Here is a 22809-nt window from a genome sequence, read left to right as displayed (position 1 = left end):
TCAGTAGCGCTCAAGTAATCCCTATTCATGCTGGTAATACGCGTATTAATTCTCATTTGACTGCAAAGGAATTAATATATAATCATCCTTGCTCGAAAGTCTTTGATGGGAGAGCGGTCTGTCAAGGCCTTGATCCTGACTCGAACCAGATGTCTCTGTTGACCCCAGCTTTGGCAGAAAGGGAAATTACCTTTTATGGCCTGGGGATTAATTATCGCCTTGTTGATAATCTTCATGGGAATATATGGCGCAAATGTCGCTTCAAAAGCTTGGGGGCCCCTCTCTTCTGCAATTAATGTTTTAGTTCACTTAGGTTAACAGATTATCATTGTTATTGCTGTCATCCGTGATGTGTCTACCCTCTTATGGAATAAGCACAGATAGGGAGAAAATGAAAGACTGTATTGAAGAGGAGTTGTATTATACCATACAAATAACTGGTTAGTGAAGTAATAAGTAAAACAGCATTCAACTATTTTATATATATATATATATATATATATATATATATATATATATATATATATATATATATATATATATATATATATATATTATATATTGTATTAAGAGCAATTACAAATAACTGTTAGTGAAGTAATAAAAAACGGCATTTAACTATTATATATGTATGTAAATGTATAAATATATATATATATATATATATATATATATATATATATATATATATATATATATATATATTGCATAGGAGATCCTAGCAATCTCAGTTATGAGAATCATCCCTGACGATACCAGAACGAGTTCCAAAGCTTCACCGTGAAAAGGTACGTTTGAATCTCAGTTTGAGGTGCACCCATAGATTCAAGAATATTAATCAGTGAGAAAGTCCGCTAAGCACAGCTTAGTGGAGATTGCCAGTCAAACAAATACTGACAGTGAGGGATTACAACAACTTGCGTTCGTTCTAACCCTTGAAACTGGAACTACAACTGCTTAAGTATCCGCCCATCTGGAAAATGTTTGTCAGAACAAAAAGGCCGAGGTATTAATCATTCCCGCTGCAACGGCGACGTTAATCCCCACTTTGCCACAAGGCCATTAATCATTTCTTGCAATGAAGGCATTAATCTTCACTTGCAGCAGGAGAAATTAATAATGCTCCTTGCTATGAGGGCGTTCATTCTGATTTGGCTTAAGGCTACGACACATAAACTCGTGGGCGGGGAAGACGTTTTTCTTCACTTGCAGAAAAGCCATCAGTCATTGTTCCTGTTGCGTTAACGAGACCTTTCATCGATCAGGATCAGGACTTTGATTAGTGCCTTTGCAGAGTTCTTCGTATTTGCAATGTGAGCATTACTGATAATTCTCGCGAGGGATGAATTCGTCCTTGGCAATCAAGCATTGAAGGTTATTGCTTGCAAAAGCACTTGTAGCCACCATTACCATAGGGCCATTCCTACAACAACCCCCACAGTATATTTATTTATTTGATGAGGGGCTGTGACCATGGATAAGTAATAAAGCTTTAATCACCAATGCCAAAATTAGAGACGGAATTGTAACTAGCAATAACGCCGTTGATCATAATTCGTATGATGATTTCTCTTATACTTGACGAGTGTTCAAGGCCACTTGTTCATACTTTTGCAGTGTGTTCAATAAAATTTGGGGAGAATTCCACTGAAATGGAGGTTTGATAAGAAGTGCGACGCTCATTCCAAAACCTAGGTATTGCATTTGTGGAATTTTTCGTGGTAATGTTTCGTATATTTATGCTGTAATATTTATTTTATAATGGTCTTTTTTGCTTTTCTTTGTATTATATACATATAATCACGTATAACTCTTTCTTATACACAGCAATAATAATAATAATAATAATAATAATAATAATAAACGTCACCACATCTATTCTTATCAGCAATAAAAATCCTGTGATACAGACTCTCTCTCTCTCTCTCTCTCTCTCTCTCTCTCTCTCTCTCTCTCTCTCTCTCTCTCTCTCTCTCTCTCTCTCTCTCTCGTAAACGTAGCCCAAGGATGATGTTGATGAGTTTCTGAAACTCAATTTTACTGATAGTGTAACATTTTTGATATCTGTTATGATTCTTTATATATAAATCATCTTCCGTGTATTTCAGATATGAATATTAATTTGAGATTTTATATAACTGACTAAGGTTTTCAGGAACTCAGTAATAATAATAATAATAATAATAATAATAATAATAATAATAATAATAATAATAATGTGTGAAAGGAGTTATAATTGATTATATATAAATTACAAAGAACAACATAGAGATACCATAATAAAAAAATTTTCAAATCATATTAATAAAAAAACATTATCCCTATAGAGGTTAAAATAATTGGACCAGTTTAATCCCCGTAGATTGATAGCTTGTAGGCTTTCAGCTTAAAGAGGGCGGGCCATATTTAGAGGTATTAGGCCCAGTTTAGTTATGGATGGAAAAGTGAGTCCTTTGTTGCACATGTAGCTGAATTATGGCTCATATCAGTTTTGTGGGATTGTACTAGCACACACACACATATACTGTATAATATATATATACATAAGGTATATATTTGTTGTATTTATGATTCTAAACACTCGATAATGGCTTAGAGGTGAAGCCGAAACAGGTGAGGAATTACATTCATTCTTTAATTTTCAAGTTGGTAGCAAGAGATTTTATATACATATATATGTATATATATATATATATATATATATATATATATATATATATATATATATATATATATATATATATATGTATATATATATATATATATATATATATATATATATATATATATATATATATACATATATTTATATATATATACTGTATATATACATACACATATATATATCTCGTATATATATAATATATTTAGGTATACTGTATATATATACATATATATATATGTATATATATATATATATACACACACACGTACATAAGCATAAATGTCTGTATGTTCGCGCATGCGCGTGTGCATCTTTCGATATGCTGAACATCGACCAGCAAAATTTCTGTGGAAATGTAAAAGACATTGTATATTTGAATTCGGAACTTTGTCGATACAAGGCGCCCGATACAATGCCCTTTCATTCTACAACACAAATGACATAATTTCCGCCATGTCTGCCTTGTGATGCCTTTTAATTAGATATCTAAATGAATATTCTCAGTGCAAGCAGAGAGTTGCGTTATCTTGGTATCTGATCTTGCCTGTGAATAAATTAAAGAGGAATTATATGCAGAGAATCTTGCTTTGCACAAATTTAGAAACTTTTTTTTTTTGTGTGAGCTAATTAGGCCTGTTCTGCGTTATTTTATTTAGGAGAACCATTATAAAAAGTGCAGTCGTGTATTTGTAATATTTTGTAATATATATATAATATGGTCTTTTATTTTTTGTCAAGCCTGTTAGAAATATTACTTTTTTGTTTCTTATTTTTTATTTGTTTTCACTCGTTCCTTCGATCCAGAATCTTCTAACCCTCCTCTCTCTCTCTCTCTCTCTCTCTCTCTCTCTCTCTCTCTCTCTTCCTTTTCTCACCAAGATGTTTTACACCAAGATATCTCTCTCTCTCTCTCTCTCTCTCTCTCTCTCTCTCTCTCTCTCTCTCTCTCTTTCCACCAAGATTTTTTACCTCTCTCTCACTTTTCCACCAAGATTTTTTTACCCGTCACATTTACTCTTCCCTCCACTCTTTTAATTTATTATTTCCTCCTTTTGTTATTCCCCTGTTTAACATACCCTTCATTTAATCCACCATTTACATCATCCGTAATTTTTACCTAAACCGTTTTATACCTTTTCCCCCTCTGCTCTCAACAAACCATTTCTCTGATGTAAAGTCTCTCTCTCTCTCTCTCTCTCTCTCTCTCTCTCTCTCTCTCTCTCTCTCTCTCTCTCTCTCTCTCTCTCTCTCTCTCTCTCTCAACAATGTTATATGATGTGGCTTTTTTTGCGTTGCACGATGCTTTTTTGCTGATTTTTCTCAACTTCCATTTATTTATGTATTTATCTATCTATGTATTTATTTATTTATTTATTTATCTATCTGTGTATTTATTTATATATTTATTTATTTGTTTGTATTCTACTTCTCTCTTTTCTTATCTTCACATATGGACATTCTGTTACGTGGAATCTTCCGTATCACGTCAATTTCCTTTTGTCTTTTTTTCATATGAATTTGCAGTCATATATATACTGTATATATATACATATATATATGTATGTATATATGTGTGCACATATTTATATATATGTATGGATGCGTTTGTATATGTATACCCACATTAGCATGAGTCATTTACATTCACGTCGCCGAATGTTTCCGTAAACAGGTAACGATAATTACCTTCATTACGGAACGGACATTGAGTAAGTCTCGTCCCGCGCGTGTTTTTACCCTCGAAGGCCAGCAATGCTCCCATATTCTGCCCAGAGGGTAGTATTGATCTGTATGCTCTCTCTCTCTCTCTCTCTCTCTCTCTCTCTCTCTCTCTCTCTCTCTCTCTCTCTCTCTCTCTCTCTCTCTCTCGCTGCGGAGATGAGAGGTGGGGAAAGAGATGTAAATTGATTAGCTATACCCTTATCGCTTACACCTGTATGTATCTGTATCTCCATTGCACCACCATCTTTCCCACCACCACCACCATCGTATCGCAACGACCTCCCCCACTCACCTCCCCCTCCCCCTCCCCCCACCATCCCATTCATCCCCCCCTCCCCCATCCAACCTTAATATATAAGTACCCGGATGGTGCCTCGTGTCGTAAATCAAATCTTGTGACACATTTTCTCTCGAGTGTCACTCGCAAGGACGAACTGTCGGTTCCAGTTGACACTTCGGAGCCGGAGAGGCTGGAGCGGTAGGATTGAGGGGGTAAAGTTTTTTGGGGTCAGAAGGGGAAGGTGGGAGGCGGGGTGAGATAGAGGTGGAGGATTTTCCTAGGTAAGGTGTTCCTTACACGAAAATATTTTGGAACTCTTAAGCACGGTTAACCAGGTGTCAGTTTTTGCTGGGGTCGCATTTTTATGTTTTTCCTCGAGGCGCGTTCTCTCTCTCTCTCTCTCTCTCTCTAATATAATATATATATATATATATATATATAAATATATGATATATATTATATATATGTATATATATATAAATATATGATATATATTATATATACGTATATATAATATATATGTATACTGTATATATAAATATATATTATATAACACACACATATGTATATATATATATATATATATATATATATATATATATATATATATATATATATATATAAATTCATTCTTCTGACACACACTTGTAATACGTATTGGCAAGAAATTTCCATCGTGAGCATTCAGTCATCATATTACATACCGGTACACACGTTTGTACAGACTTCTTTAAATCGTAAATATTGACGTTCAAAGTATCAGTCTTTACAATTCGAAGCTCTTGACACTTGTTTATTCATTTATGCACACCCGGCCCCATCCCCAAAAGTGATTTTTTCACCTCTTGGTAACGTTACTCCATTGTAGTTAAACAGAGAGATATATCTGGCTTCCGGGCGTTTGGGATTTGCACATACAAACTCAAACTGAAGAAATGGGGTTTGTTGCCATTTACCTGTTTTGTTTGTTTGGGTGATGCATGGAGAGGTTGGTGATAGGATGTGGTGCTGTTGGGTGGATCATTGTCGGATGCGATTTATGCCGAAGTAGTTATATCTGTTTATATAATATATATATATATATATATATATATATATATATATATATAAATATATATATATTATATATATATATATATATAGAAATATATTAATTTTACATATATATATATATATGTATTTCATAATTATTTAATTTTACATATATATATATATATATATATATATATATATATATATATATATGTTATATATATATATATATATATATATATATATTACATATGTGTATATACACACACACACACACATATATATATATATATATATATATATATATATATATATATATATATATATATATATATATATATATACATACAGTATAAAATAAACTATGTATTGTACGTAGGCATGTCTCATGCGAATGAAGAGGAGAAGATATCTAGTGTTTTCACAGAATTAAAAAAAGTTGTATTTATTCTCTCTCTCTCTCTCTCTCTCTCTCTCTCTCTCTCTCTCTCTCTCTCTCTCTCTCTCCCCTGCACATACACACTCGTATACGCAAACACAGAGGGGCGCAATTCGTTCATTTGCTTTTTAATTAGAAACCCTCCGTAAGTGTTCATTTACATTTAATTACGATGTTATCTAAATGAATTTTAGGGTAAAACCTGAGAACTAGAGCAAGGCTACACAGACACTCGCATTTCATGGGATAGCCAGTGAAAAGTAGAAAATAATAATATTCTTTTCACGTAATGGATATTTCATTTTCAGCCATAACGCGCGGGGTGAGAGGGATATTAAATTTCAGCTCTTCAGCTGCGGTGGTTAATAATAAATGTGCCTTTGTTGAAGCGAGTTTTATTCTCTGTAACGATGCGAATTGTCTTCCTGGGCTTTATCATCACAGCTTTATATTCTGGTCATGTTTTTCTATTTTTTTTTTTTTTTATTTTCATCTGTGATAATTTCTGCTACTTCGAAGCCAACAGCAGGATTTCATCTTTCTGTATTTCTCTTTACCTCCTCTTACTTCTTCCTAATTGTCAACCTTATTCTTTGGGAGCTTGAATTTCAAGTCAGTTCCCCTTGTGTTCTTGTTCCACACGAATAGGGTTCATCTTCTAAATAATAATAATAATAATAATAATAATAATAATAATAATAATAATAATAATAATCTGAAACAACAGACCCATGATTTGGGAACGAAAGTTTCAGACATCCTCTTGTGTAACTGTAGTGCCCCGTACACCAGAACCACAGAAACAAATAACATTCAGTCCTGTTCAACAAACACAATTGATTCAGCTGCTCTCAATTCTTATTAATATATGCCAAGGAGAGCAGATATCAGTGACAAAACCCAGCAGCTTTCTTATCCTTTACTGGGTATTGTCTATCGCCTGGTTAAGTTTACAGGGCTTGGAAGATAAATGCCCGTCGGGTACCAGGTGGTGCCACCTTGTTAGTCACTGTTGCCAACGAAGTTCGCTTTACTGTTTGTTTGAACTCTGGGCAATTCTCAGCAAGGCAAAGTCATTCTGTACTGTTGTGTCTTAAAAGCTTTTAAAACACACTTTTTTTTTTCAACTAATTCTCAGGATTATTTGAAAACTGTGGATTCCTTCACCAATTCATGTAATCTGTATGTAATTTCATGCCTTATTTCTCGTACCCTGCGCGGCGCACTTGCAGTGAAATTCTCCTTTTAGTTTTCTGAAAAGGAAACTATTGTGCCGGCTTGGTCTGTCCGTCCGCACTTTATTCTGTCAGCACTTTTTCTGCCCGCCCTCAGATCTTAAAAACTGCTGAGGCTAGAGGGCTTGCAAATTTGTATGTTGATCATCCACCCTCCAATGATCAAACATACCAAATTACAGCCTTCTAGTCCCAGTAGTTTTTATCTTATTTAAGGTTAAAGTTAGCCATAATCGTGCTTCTGGCAACTACGTAGGATAGGCCACCACCAGGCCGTGGTTAAAGTTTGATGGGCCGCGGCTCATACAGCATAATACCGAGACCACCGAAAGATAGATCTATTTACGGTGGCCTTGATTATCCGCTGTAGCGGCTGTCCAGAAAACTCGATTGCGCCGAAGAAACTTCGGCGTATTTTTTTACCTGTTTCTTTTACCTTCTTCAAAGACGCCTTTACATCTCCAGTAAAAGGTGAGATGGCCTCTCGGAACCAAATTTCATTTATCATGGGACTGGAATATCCCGTCACTCGGAAACATACACTGATAAATCTTTCCGAGTTCCACCCGTGCCAAGAGTATAAACTTGCTCGGTTAGGCTTCTGGGAAAAATGTGTATTTTTTTTTATCCAAAGGCGCAAGGTTTTCCGAACGAAGGTTGTGGTATGGAGTGTTTATTTAGTATGTGTTGATAATTCACCATATAGGCGCTGAATGTTCACGTGTGTGCGCGCGGCTGGTACGTGTTTATAAATGTACATATGCATGTACTGTACATATGTGTGTATATATATATATATATATATACTGTATATAGTTTATGTGTGTATATATATACATACATGTATATATATATATATATATATATATATATATATATATATATATATATATATATATATATATTTATATATATTTTATTTGTGTGTATGTATGTACGTATCTGTATTTTTTTTTGTAGCTGTTTGGCAACAGGCACTGTAGCTGACGTAGAGCGAAAAACCTGTAGCATTACTTGTCATCCACCAGGTTCGAAGAAGTATTGTTCGTCTAAATATTTAGATGAGTGCGGACAACTCGCGTAACCGGATGTAACCACTGCTTTGTGTGTGTGTGTGTGTGTGCGTGTGCGTGTGTATGTTTTTCCCATTTTAAGCGATCATTCCTAAGAGTTGATTCTTTTGCCTCATCCAGTTTCTGCCTCACCCGTCGCCCGTTTTAGGAGGTTTGAGAGATGACTGTCAAAGGAAGAATGTGTGGGGTTTGGTTTCACCTCACTGGGGTGAGGTTTTCCTAGTTTTAGTCTTATGATATTTATTTAAACGACGCTGCGATCGTATATGCCTCTCTCTCTCTCTCTCTCTCTCTCTCCAGACCTCCGAATGCTACCCACTGTGTTCGACTGACCACCAGATCATATTTCACTGCTTAGACCATCAGAAATAAGGCAGATGTGGTAACCACGGGGCCACAAGGGGGCGAGAGAGAGCCTGTTCTAGAAATCCTCACATGCCTTTGTATTAACAAGTGAATTTGTACTGTATTGTTGTAAATATCCTGATTTATTTTAATACTTGAACTGAGGAACCCGTGCTGAGATTCTTCGAGGCAAAATTCTGGAAGCATAAAGAGTATTGATTGGGAAATGAATCAAGACCTTTAATATGGCATTTCAGGTGCTAGTAATATCTTTAGTAAAAACAAGAATAACAGCTATAATTATTATTATTATTATTATTATTATTATTATTATTATTATTATTATTATGTGAAGTCCGCATAATTGCTTTGGTAATGGTAATGAGTATGTAAATAGAGCACTGTTAACTCATATGACTGATAGCAATTATGTAGTAATTTAAACTAATTGCTTTTACGGAGTAATAAAGGGTTAATTATGATTATTTTCCGCTACATTTGTTTTTGTAAATTGAAATTTCACAATTGTGGGTAAAATTAAGGTGATATGAAATAACAGTTTTTCTTCGTTATCGTAATTGATTTTCATATTGTTCCAGCGGAACTCCTCTCTAATTTACAAACTACTTGGGAGGTAGTAAGGTGTTGGCGGTCTTATGCGTGGTTAGAAAGTTGTTTGCAAAGGGTTTAGTTCCTAAACTTACTGCTAAACGTTTTTTATTTAAATGTTTTTATTGTCTTTTATTCATATTTATCAAATTTATATATATTTGTATTCAAGAAGTTTATCCCTCGCTGCAAGCAAACATAATCCATTCAAGACCAAGAACCACCTGGTCTGCTCTCTCTCTCTCTCTCTCTCTCTCTCTCTCTCTCTCTCTCTCTCTCTGTATATATATTATATATATTTGTGTGTGTATATGTATATGTATATATATATATATATATATATATATATATATATATATATATATATATATACATATATATATATATATATATATATATATATATATATACTATGGATATGTGTGTCTAATAGAGAGAGAGAGAGAGAGAGAGAGAGAGAGAGAGAGAGAGAGAGAGAGAGAGAGAGAAGCCCGAAACCCAACGTTTGCCTTATCAAACTCATCTTTGAGTTACCTCATTTCTCCCTCATTCTTCATGCCAGAATGGTATGAGGAATACGCCGCATATTGCATTCCTCCTGTCCGGGTCATGATGGAGTTTGCAGAGCGTTAATTAGTTCTCTCCTGAAAAGTTCAAAGGTCGATAAAATTGGGGAAATTGTTCAAACAGTAGTGGGATGATTGTGTATGGAAGAGCTGGGTAATATGACTAAGGTTCAAGTAACAGTCAGTGCCTGCATGCAATTTAAAGGTGGCTGAACTTGCTAACTTCTCCTCACTAATGAGAATCCCGAGATCGATCTCGGGGGCGGGGGGAGGGGGGCCGTTAATGAATTATGTACCTGGTGGTTTGTCTGCTGTGGTGGGACGCGGACAGGGTGGAAAATGTCTTACGGGCTAGCAGACGCATCCCATAAGAGTTCTGAGAACCGAAATGTTAGGACATTTTGGATATGTGTCCTCTTAGGGGAAAAGGCTTTTAAAGTGGGGTAAATATCGATATCTGTTACTTTAGACAAAAAGATGTTAAAGTAGTTATTGTGTTCCCGACTTGGAAGATTCTTTAATCCTCTACCAATAAAACTTCAAAACAGCTGTAACTCTAAACTTTCTTCTCCCCTTCTCTGTCGACGGATCAATAGCTTGCTCGCTTCTCAGTTTTCGTCTAACTCTTGTCTCAATAGTGTCGACGAACTTCAGTCCGTTGTTTTTCTTTTATCTTTAAATATTTGCCGTTTCTTGTATTTTTTCATTTGTCTCCCTAAAGAATAGTGAGAAATTATACTGAACGATCCGAGCCAACTGCTTTAACTTTTGTCTTGCCTTATCGCCATTTTTTGTTTCTGGCGTTCATCTTTAAACAGTCTACGGTTCAGCCATTCAGTTCCTTTTTGCTTGACTTTCTACTGTCGATAAATTATTCCCAATTCGACTGACTCCTTAATCGAGGTCTTACATTTGATTAATTATTACACATGTTAGTCACTTCCGGTATCTGTTCGGCACCCTTTCTTACTGACTGACGCTTGGTCTGTCTGTCCTTGTGGACTTGTTTTGGCATGCAGTTATCTCCAAGGCGTTAACAGTATTTGGAACAATGTTCAGTTTCCCAAAAGTCCTCCTGAAGAATTTGCTGCCTTTCTGTAAGCCTATTACCAAAGCTCATACCTGTTGCTGAAAGTTGGGACAGTATGCATTCTTTTATTACATCCTTTGGTGTTACGTAGGGTTCTGTTCTGTCTATTCTTATCCTCATCATTAACTTCATTCACTCTCCCTCTTCTGTGTGCGCTGTCTGTGATGATTCAGCACTCCACGCCTCTTCCCCTACACCTTTGTCTCAAAGCGTCCATTGTTATCCTTCCATTTCGGATTGCTTTCATTTCTTCCAAGGGCCCCTTTGCGATGAGTTTCTGAAAGGGGAGCCCATAATTTAACGCCTCTAATATAGTTCCTGCCCGTTTCTTTGTCTCATTTTTCAATCAGGGTTTCTGTTCTTTTTGATGATAATGAAGTCCATCTACTCTTCTGCGTGAGTATCTTAAGTGTGCATACGGTTTCAAACTTGCCCTAAAAGATCACAGAATTCATACTACTAGACCTGTACTAAAATCTGTGAATTTTAGTTTGTAATCCTTTTCCTCATCTCTATTGTGCTTTCTTCGTACTAGCCGCATTAATCAATTTTCAGAATGTTGCTCTCATATTTACGGTGTTTTCTTCGTTTCCATACTTACTAAAGCTGGTATTTGCTATATTAATCCACTTCTAGAACGGCGTTATCATATACTTGACGTTTCTCGTTTGTTTCCCCTGTATAGCAGAATTACTTCCTCTTCCATTACTTCTCCCATTAAGGTGACCTATCCTTGTTCTACTGATACTTTTTTGGCCAGTGTTCTGCATAGATAGAAAGAACCCGGCCCCCGTACTTCTTGGCGGGTAGGTTACATCTCCCAGGCTGCCTCATCACTCTTTGCTTAGTATAGTTAATGTTTTTTTTTCTATAAAATCAGTAACCCAGTCAATCATCAATCTGTGATACTGATACTTTCACCTTGCCTATGTTTTTCGTAATTGTTATAGTCTTTCCTCCATTACAAACAAGTTGATATTTTCTCTCAGCATCTGAATAGAAAGAAGCACACATTTATCTCCCGCCTTCACGTAAAAGAACGATATAGTTATGAAACTACTCTTGCAATGTAGATACCTCCCATTTGCTGTTTTCAAATTGCTTCTTTTCCATTAGTGCCGTCAGAGTTAAGAGAGGAAAGAAAAACTACTCTCATGAGAAACGTTGATTGATTGGCTATTTATGTGGCGCAGTGGTTTCAAGCATTTGCTTTCCAGTCCTCTGATGTTTGATTTGATTTGTGTTTGTCGTTGCATAGCCCACGCGATGTAACGCAATTTGCCATTTGCCGTTCAGGAAGACGATGACGATTTCGGCGCCCAGGAAAGGGATGGAAATCAACTACGCCCACGTCAAGATCGTATCAAAGGCAATAGAGATGTTATACCTTGTTGGATATTATGGAGAATACATTAGCATGAACAAGCTAATAAAGGAACACCTGAGCACACATGTCTCGGGAACCGTATTTGATTTCAATTAATCAAACATCAGTGGACGACAGCGTCTTGGGAAGTGGAGGTTTGTTCGGGAATCATACAAGTTACGCAAGAGATACAAGTCAGTTTTGCTCGAGAATTCTGTCGATGCCTCCGTTTTCTCTGACTTATCAGAACTGATCTCATAAGAGGTGGATATCAGGTGCTTGCTTGCTTTTGGGGCTTTCAAGTCCTGTTCATTATTTCGTTTCTTTCTGTCCGGTCTGGTCTAGTTACAGACAACAGATTGCCTTCTCCGGCTTTGTCTACCTCTAGAATATACCTAGTTCCCACCAACTCCCTTCCCCCCCCCACCGTACTCCAACTCCAGCCTTAGCTCCAACTCCAAGTCCAGTATTAGCTCCTGCTTCAACTCCAGCGTTAGCTCCAGCTCCAACTCCAGCATTAGCTCCACCTCCAATTCCAGCATTAGTTCCAGCTCCAATTCCAGTATTAGCTCCACCTCCAAATCCAGTATTAGTTCCAGTTCCAACTCTAGCATTGGCTCCAGCTCCAATTCCAGCATTAGCTCCACCTCCAAATCCAGTATTAGTTCCAGCTGCAACTCCAGCGTTAGCTCCAACTCCAATTCCAGTATTAGTTCCAGCTGCAACTCCAGCGTTAGCTACAACTCCAATTCCAGCATTAGCTCCACCTCCAAATCCAGTATTAGTTCCAGCTGCAACTCCAGCGTTAGCTCCAGCTCCAATTCCAGCATTAGCTCCACCTCCAAATCCAGTATTAGTTCCAGCTCCAACTCCAGCATTAGCTACAACCCCAATTCCCGCATTAGCTCCACCTCCAAATCCAGTGTTAGTTCTAACTCCAATTCCCGCATTAGCTCCACCTCCAAATACAATGTTAGTTCTAGCTCCAATTCCAGCATTAGCTCCACCTCCAAATCCAGTATTAGTTCCAGCTCCAATCCCAGCATTAGCTCCACCTCCAAATCCAATGTTAGTTCCAACTCCAGCATTAGCTACAACTCCAATTCCAGCATTAGCTCCACCTCCAAATCCAGTATTAGTTCCAGCTCCAACTCCAGAGTTAGCTCCAGCTCCAAATCCAGCATTAGTTCCAACCCCAACTCCAGCATTAGCCCCACTGTTAGTTTCAACTCCAACTCCCTCATCAGCTCCCGCTCGAACTCCAGCATTAGCTCCAGAAGGTTACAGCATTAGCTCCAGCTCCAACTCCAGCATTAGCTCCAACAACCCCCGCCCAGACTCCATTCCTCTTCAGCTAATGTCGTGGTGGCATGGTAGGGCTTAATGGGTTCAGCCATATCCCCTCCCCATCCCCACTCCAGCTGGAGTCCCTATAGGTGAAAAAACATTTAACTGGTTAATATATTATAAGTTTATATTATGTACTTAAAAGGTCACCATTTCCCCCCACCCACCCCCTCCATCGGATTAATTCCCTGAAGCTACTACCTTGTGCCTTTAGCCGTGTGATAAGACCTGTTTTGAGAGAATACCGGATGGTTTTCGTTGCCTCGTTAAAGTGGAGGGTTTATGGCGGAGCCATAATACTCACGGAACCATACACTCAGGGCAAACGCGCGCGTAGGCGCGCAGAATCATCTCTGTGTGAGGAGGATACCATTGTTATATTCCTATATCTCTCTCTCTCTCTCTCTCTCTCTCTCTCTCTCTCTCTCTCATCCTAAAAGGATATGTTGAGTTATGGCCTGCGATATATTAATATTATTACTGATGCGGATAAATACGGCCAATTTTATTGTCTACTAAGTTATTGCTGCTGTCTTTACTGCTACTGCTATTACTGTTATAACTTCACGCTATGTGAAGAGTAATAGCGTTATTCAGTTTCTTTTTCCTTTTTTCTCTCTCTCTGACCGTTAATAACGTTAATAACATTTACAACTTTCGAGGATCGATTAGTACAGAAACTTGTACGCAATGCAGGGCGATGAACGGGGAACGAAAGCTCTATAGCGCCAGCTATGTCACCGTAGCTTTTTCTTAAAAAGAATAGATCGTTCTGGTCCAAGAAAATAATTTTTATAATTTATTTTTTCCTGGATTTTAGTCAGGGTACCTGAATTTATTCAAGTGGACCTGGTTAAAGAGTTACCATTTATCCATTATTATTATTATTATATATTATTATTATTATTATTATTATTATTATTATTATTATTATTATTATTATTATTATTATCATCCAGACGGCCATTCTTTTTAATGAAGTCTGTTTGAAAGAGGGTCTTCTTCAGAGATATTACTATTATTATTATCATTATTATTGTTATTGAAATTTTTTTGACAGTTTTCCTCTCTTTTCTTCTTCATCTTGACATACCAAGAATAATACTGATGATTATCATTCACTGCAGTGCGTGTCAGGTCTCTTTCAATGCACTTCTCTATAGCTCAGTCTCTTGCAGCCAGCTGACCGATGCTTACCTCTTCTTCCTATTTACGAGGCGGATATCTGTCAAATACAGTCGCCCGTACTCCATAAAGTTTTGGACACCCGCGTTTTACTTTTCTATTCTTCTTTTATATTACCATCGTTGTTGAGCGAAATGCTCTGGGAAGTGGACATTTGTATGCGGAGTGAATTGACGATTCAAGCCTATGAATGAGAGCAGTTGGATCAAACACAGATGCGTAAGACCAGCCTCATTCACTTATTTACTCATTCACTCATTCATTCAGAAAAAACTTTACCATTTACGAAAAACCAGAGACCAAACACTGACATTATTTTTTGATACTGATGCACTTTGACGAGTTTAAGCTTATTCATCATTCTCGATCAGTGAAATAAATCAAGTTTATAAAGTACTTTAGTTCTTAATTAGGATGTTCAACTTTACGAAGTTCTGAAAATCACAAAATTTTTTCAAGCCGGAGTTGATTGGTTGGGGATAAAAGTCAGTTTGTGAAGGAAGAGCATGCGCAGAAAGCGATCGTTGAATTTATCCCAAAGGTTTTATGCGACGGAGAACAGTGTTCTGTGATATCAAAACCCTTCCTGTTTTTTTCCAGCTTTAGATTATTCTTCGTTCCTTCAGTTTCTTGCAATGCATCAAATTGCTTTTATCTCAGAGGTTATGCAACGGCGAGGTTTGAGCTGTGATGTCAAACTGGCCGGGTTTATGATACGTTTCCTGCTTGAAATGATTTTGCGTAAGCTCATTTTCATGCAAAGAAGTAGTCCGGTTTCACTCGATTTATGATCAGGAAACAAACTGCTTTTCTCGACTTGTGATAAAGAAGTAGCTGCTTTCCTCGATTTGTGATAAGAAACCAGCTGCTTTTCTCTTTCTGATAAAGAAACAAACTGCTTTTCTCGATTTGTGATAAAGAAACCAGCTGCTTTTCTCGATTTGTGATAAAGAAACAAGCTGCTTTCTCGATTTGTGATAAAGAAACTACCTTCTTTCTTGATTTGTGATAAAGAAACTAGCTACTTTTCTGGATTTCTGATAAAGCAGGGAGCTTGTTGTCTCGTGTTCAGGTAAATAAACGAAATGTTTTTTTGCACATCCTGGTAAAACAACAGGCTGGCTTTACTCAGTTTTAAGGCACTTGGCTGCTTTTACTCCTGTTCAGGTAAAGAGACAGGATCCTTTTACTTGTGCTCACGTAGATGAAAGTGTTTCTTTTACTCTTGCTAAATAAAAGACAGGCTGGTTTTACTCATGTTCAGGCTGCTTGAACTCAGAGCTTGGTGAAAAAAAAAGGTAGCAGGTTTTCACCTATTGGTACAACTTTTACAAGGCATTGCTTTTATGTAGTTACAGTATCCGTCTATTTCTTCTTAAAACCAATTGGGTTTTTTTAATGAACCTTTTAGTATCATCTACTTTTTGAGTGCTAAGGTTACATCAAACTTTTCACGAAGAAAGTTCATTGTTCTGATTAAGTATTTTTTATTCATCCCAGCTGCTAAAGCTTTATATTGGCATTATTCATTCCTCTTATTGCCTTCCTATTTGGGACGCCTCTAGACTTTTAAGAGAGTAATTTAAAGGTAAATCAAGTAATCAACAAGACTCCCTCCAGTAGGCCTAATTAGACACAGTACTTTGTATCTTTGTTGGATAACATTTCCTTTTTTTTTTTTTATAACGTCTCTACAATTGAGGAAAGATTTATAGCTTCTCTCAGTTCATTGGTCCCTGGATTTAACCTGGATTTATCGGAAAGGAATCCTCTTTCTGCCTCTACGTTCCCTTGCCATCAGGTCTGACTAAACAAGGATACTATAAAGATTATGCCGTTTTCATCAGGCCATTACATCAGAAACAGGGTTTTTTTTTATCCCATCTATTTTTATTTTTGGTTTTGGCGCAGGAACGTATCTAGCGCTTCCTCCATCAATCATCAGAGTTGCAGAATCATCCGTCATAAAGTGATTCCATCTGTCGAGTAAAAGAGAAACAAATTGCTGCGGGAAAATAGGCACGTACGTTCGAATGGGTACTCTCTCTCTCTCTCTCTCTCTCTCTCTCTCTCTCTCTCTCTCTCTCTCTCTCTCTCTCTCTCTCTCATGAAGGATGAGAGAATCTTTACAGTTTGTTCTATTTCAGTCCTTTCTCGTTTCTAGTCGTATATCAGGTTTCTCAGGCTCTCTCTCTCTCCTCTCTCTCTCTCTCTCTCTCTCTCAAAGGATGGGAGAATCTTTTTACACTTTTGGTGCTATTTCAGTCCTTTCTTGTTTCTAGTTGTATATCAGGTTTCTCCTCTCTCTCTCTCTCTCTCTCTCTCTCTCTCTCTCCTCACACACACACGCACACGCAAAGGATGGGAGAATCTTTTTTACAGTTTGATGCTATTTCAGTCTTTGCGTGTTTCAGTTGTATATCAGGTCTCTCTCTCTCTCTCTCTCTCTCTCTCTCTCTCTCTCTCTCACACACACACATGTACACACACACACACGCGCAAAGGATGGGAGAATCTTTTTACAGTTTGGTGCTATTTCAGGTCTTTGGCGTTTCCAGTTGTATATCAGGTCTCTCTCTCTCTCTCTCTCTCTCTCTCTCTCTCTCTCTCTCTCTCTCTCTCTCTCTCTCTCTCTGTGACACAAAGGAAGGAAGGATCTTTTTGCGATTTGGTTCTATTTCAGCTCCTTCTCATCTCATTTCCAGACATGTCAGTTATCTCTCTCTCTTTGTTAGCCGGAATTGTTTTTAACATGAAATTTTCGGTTTTAATAGCATGTCTGTACCCATACATAATTAAACACCAAGCTTCCTCTCTCTCTCTCTCTCTCTCTCTCTCTCTCTCTCTCTCTCTCTCGAACTTCTTACTCCCTATACGTTGTAAAAAAAACGTCGGATCTAAAGATTTCGAACTTAATTAGCATGTAACCCTTATAAGGTTCATGTACGTCAAAAATATCCGGAAATGTCTGTTAATTAAGGTTAACAAGGCAAGCAAAGTGCATTTCACACATATTGCGCTCGGTAAAGGAGACATGATTCTTAGCTAATTAGTATTAGATATTTGTTTGGGAAATTTAGATTAGCCCCAGATATAATTACAGTATATACATAAATTACTTCCACAGTGAATTTGTGCTTTAATATATATAATATATATATACATATATATATAAATATTTATATGTATATGTATTATATATTGTGTGTGTGTGTATATATACATATATAAATACAGTATATACATAAAATTACTTCATAGTGCATATATATACTATATATATATATATATATATATATATATATATATATATATATGTATGTATGTATGTACAGATACTATATACACACATATATATATGGATAGATAGATAGACAGAGAGATAGATAGGTAGATAGATAGATAGATAGTATCTAACGAGCAGAAAACCTAATTGCGTAGTACACTGGACATGAAAGACAAAGTTGGCGTTAATGGATTTCATCCCCAGGAGAACACCCTTTCCACATTTTTTATTAACACACAGGAGGCTTAGGAGATCTGAAAAGTGGAAAAAGTAAGGCCTTCTTTTATCCCAGTAAAAAAAATTAAATCAGTGGAAAGAAATTTTGTAGTTTTGCTCTAAAGGGTTTAGTGAACAGCTAATGCTGTTCTAATGTATGGTTGTGGCTGGGGAATTGGACCAGTGACATTATTAAAATCTATGAATTTTGAAAGAACGTATTTAGAAAGGATTGCAGCTTTTAGTTATGAATGGAATGGAGAATCGCTTGAACTGAATCCCACCTTATGGAAAAGGTGTAAGACTTGTTTGATAATGATTCAGGAAGCTTAGAATTATAAAGATCCATACTTGACAAATGCTTTGTCAGTTCTTAGACAGCAGAAAGCAGCTTCCCATTTTCTTGATCCCTTTATGCTCCCACGAAAGAGTCGCGCTGGTATTTCCCAGCGTCAGAAATTATCAGGCATAGTTATATAAACAGCGTCAAAATTATCAGGCATAGTTATATAAACAGCGTCGAAATTATCAGGCAGTTATATAAACAGCGTCAAAAATTATCAGGCACATTCATATAAACGGTGTCAAAAATTATCAGGCATAGTTATATTAGCGTCAAAAATTATCAGGCATAGTTATATAAACAGCGTCAGAAATAATCAGGCATAGTTATATAAACAGCGTCAAAAATTATCAGGCATAGTTATATAAACGGTGTCAAAAAGTTATCAGGCATAGTTATATTAAACAGCGCCGAAATAATCAAAAGTTATACAAAGTGTCCAAAATGATCAGGCATATATAAAATGTAAAATTATATAAATTAGCGTCAAAATTATCAGGCATAGTTATATAAACAGCGACAGAAATAATCAGGCATAGTTATATAAACAGCGTCAAAAATTATCAGGCATAGTTATATAAACTGTAAGGAATTATCAGGCATAGTTATATTAGCGCAAAAATTATCAGGCATAGTTATATAAACAGCGTCAGAAATGATCAGGCATAGTTATATAAAGTGTCAAAAATTATCAGGCATTGTTAGATAAACTGTAAAAAATTATCAGGCATAGTTATATTAGCGTAAAAAATTATCAGGCATAGTTATATAAACAGCACTGATATTAATAAGGAAAAAGGTCGTGTAGATAAAAAATAGCTGTTAAGAAAATATATAACTGTCATTTCAACAGTGCCAGAGGCTGTTTGTGGAAGAAGTCGTCCAAGAGAAAATTTTGGCATTTTATCGAAAACAATTTGATAATTTCGTTTCCCCCTTTACAAGAACTGATGATATCGCGTTCATTATCACATTTATAAAAATTATTATGTTCGTGTTCACATTAGGGAAAGCATATAGTATAGTATTCATTTTTACACTACCAAAACCTTAAGTATCCTAGCATTTATTTTTCATTACAAAATCTTTAAAAACCATAGACTTTTTTCATAAGTTGATTAACTTAATTTTTTAGAAATCTTGAAATATCTAGAAGTAAATAAACAAAGAGAACAAAAATAAGAAAGAAATGTAGTGAGTCTGGAAAGGTGTTGCATTTCTTGTTATGTCTTTGTCAGAGGCGTTCATTATTTCCACCCCCCCCTCCCCTCCTCACCTCTCTCTCTCTCTCTCTCTCCTCTTCCTCATTTATTTATATACTTACGATTTTTACTCATGGTCTTTTATTCCTTACTCTCTCTCTTTATCTTATTCTCTACACTCTCTCTCCTTTTTTATTTATTGTTATTTTTTATTCATCTTTTACTCATGTTATTTTATTCATCTCTCTCTCTCTCTCTCATAAACATTTCATGTGTGTATTTAAATTATAATTTTTTCCCGTTTACATCATATCTGACCAGCTCATTTATTGGTGAGACATTTATCACCCCCCCCTCTCTCTCTCTCTCTCTCTCTCTCTCTCTCTCTCTCTCTCTCTCTCTCTCTCTCTCTCTCTCTCGCAAAGGTCCTTACCACCATTATCTCCTGCTTTTACTTAGCAGAGGTATTACCGATACCTATCTTTATTCTCGTCTCTCCTAGCTCAGTTTAGCCGCTTATGTTTCTTTTTGTTTATTTATTATGTTTGCTTATTTTTTTTATTTATTCATCTTTTTATTTGTAATTCTGCATTCATTGGTCTTCCGTTTTCTTTTGATATCGTGTCTTTTCAGAACTTTTTCCTTTTTCGTTTCAATTCTCATCATCGAGACTTGTTTGCTTTCAGTCATTTTCACGTCTCTCTGTTTCCCTCCCCCCTTCCATTTACCACATCCCTTTTCTCTCTGCCTCCATCCTTCTTCTTTCTTCACTTCTCTGCCTCCTCCCTTTCCCCTGTCCTTTTCTTCTCTCTCATGTTGCACCTCCTTTCCCGCAGGATTTTCCTTTTCCATTATACTTCAGTCACTCCGTCGTATTCTTTCTCTCTCTCTCCTTTTCTTCCTCTCCTCCTTTCTCCTTCTTTCTTCTTCCTTCTCTTCCTCCTCCTTCTGCTTTCTTCTCCCTTCTACTCCTCTTTTACCTTCATCCTTTTATTCTCCTCCTCCTCTCTTTTTCCTCATCCTTTCTATCCACCATTCTCCCCAAACCCCCTTTACCACTTCTTCCTCCCCTTCTCTCCTTTTCTCTCCTCCTCCTTCCTCCTCCTCTCCTCCCCTCCTCCTCCTCCTCCTCCTCCATCCACCATCCTTTCATCCACCACCTCCCCGCTTTACCTTCCATCCTTCCTTCCTTGCGTCTCTTCTCCTCCTCCTCCTCCTCCTCCTCCTTTTCGTCCTGTCGCCCACTCGGCAGCATCCGTCTCGCATTCACCTGTAACAAACATCTCTGCAAAAGAGACAAAAAGGAAAAATAAAAAATTGTCTCCTCCTTCATCTATTCATGTGACATTTCATTCGCTCAAGTTAAGTTCTTCTTCGACTCTTGCTCTTCAAAGCTCTAGCCCTTTTTTTTATTTCTTTCATTTTATTTACTGTTTATTTTTTATTTTTGCGTATAAGTATGCGTATGTGTCTGCGTACTTTTATGTACATGTGCGTAGGTGCGTAAAGGTTGTCGGTTTAGTCTTTTTCAGCTGCGCGTCGTCGATTATATTCCGTAAATGTTTATCGTCTGTCAGTCACCGAGTGATGAATGGCGTCTCAACAGACGTCTGGTATATTAGAGAGAGAGAGAGAGAGAGAGAGAGAGAGAGAGAGAGAGAGAGAGAGAGAGACAGGATACCCTTACAGTGTATTATGCTAAAATCTCCCTAAAACCGTACTCTGAATAAGGGTAAAATTATGAATGACGTCTATATGAACGTATTCTTTGACAACACAACACTTTTGTTAGTTTTAACTTCATGCTTATTCTCCTTCAAACTGTTCATTGAATACGGGTAAAATTAAGAATGACGCCTATGAGAACGTATTCTTTAACAACATAGAACTTTCGATATTTCAATTGCCATTGTTAAGAGTTTGGTGACTTTCGATAGCTTGGTCATTATTTTATTATTGTTATTATACTTTGCATTATTTTATTATTTGTTGATAAACTTTGCATTATTTTATTTGTTAATATACTGTGCATTATTTTATTATTTGTTAATATACTTTACATTATTTCATTATTTGGTAATACACTGCATTATTTCATTATTTGTTAATATACTTTGCATTATTTTATTATTTGTTAATATACTTTGCATTATTTTATTATTTGTTAATACACTTTGCATTATTTTATTATTTGTTAGTATACTTTGCGTTATCTTATTATTTGATAATACACTTTGCATTATTTTATTATTTGTTAATATACTTTGCATTATCTTATTATTTCCTAATACACTTTGCATTATCTCATTATTTGCTAATACACTTTGCGTTATTTTATTATCTGTTGATATACTTTGCATTATTTTATTATTTGTGACTATTCTTTGCCTTGTGGGATTTTCCCCTGAGGGATTTTTATTGTAGGATTTTGCCCCGAGAAAGTTTGTGAGGGAGGGGCTGGGGAGTGGGTGGTAGGGGTTTTGTCCTTAACGAGACTTTCTCTTGACTGTCTCTTGACTTTCGTCTTTACCGGATCTCATTGAGGAACAGTTCCTCCTTTTCCTGAACTTAAGATGTGCAGACCTCTTTTGTAGCCAGCTGGCAGACACGTTCTCTCTCTCTCTTTATTTTTTTTTTTTTTTATAAAAATAATGGTCCTTCCCTCGTCGTGACATGTGGTGGAAAGGTCTCTTACCTTGCTAAGAGGAATCTTTAAACTCTCGACTTCAAGACCAACTCATTGGTTTGACTTGGATTTAAAAAAAAATAAGACAGCCTGCTCTGTTTAGATCGTACAGATAGTTGGAT

General features: G+C 36.5%; 2 protein-coding genes across 7 annotated transcripts in view; both read left to right on the top strand.

Moving 5' to 3' along the window:
- LOC136834041 (uncharacterized) overlaps positions 1 to 13806 on the top strand; it is a 28382-nt gene extending 14576 nt beyond the window's left edge. The window contains exon 5 of the mRNA XM_067096298.1: positions 12811 to 13806. Coding sequence (XP_066952399.1) covers positions 12811 to 13806 — 996 coding nt within the window. The remainder of the gene's footprint in view (positions 1 to 12810) is intronic.
- The window catches only part of Elk (Eag-like K[+] channel), a 451009-nt gene that overhangs the window by 16110 nt on the left and 412090 nt on the right, over positions 1 to 22809 (top strand). The gene's annotated exons all lie outside the window — the stretch shown is intronic.

Source organism: Macrobrachium rosenbergii, chromosome 53 (genome assembly GCF_040412425.1).
Source record: "Macrobrachium rosenbergii isolate ZJJX-2024 chromosome 53, ASM4041242v1, whole genome shotgun sequence".
In the NCBI taxonomy this organism is placed as follows: domain Eukaryota; kingdom Metazoa; phylum Arthropoda; class Malacostraca; order Decapoda; family Palaemonidae; genus Macrobrachium; species Macrobrachium rosenbergii.
Note: the sequence above shows the minus strand (reverse complement) of the source record. Positions and strands in the feature narration are given on the sequence as shown.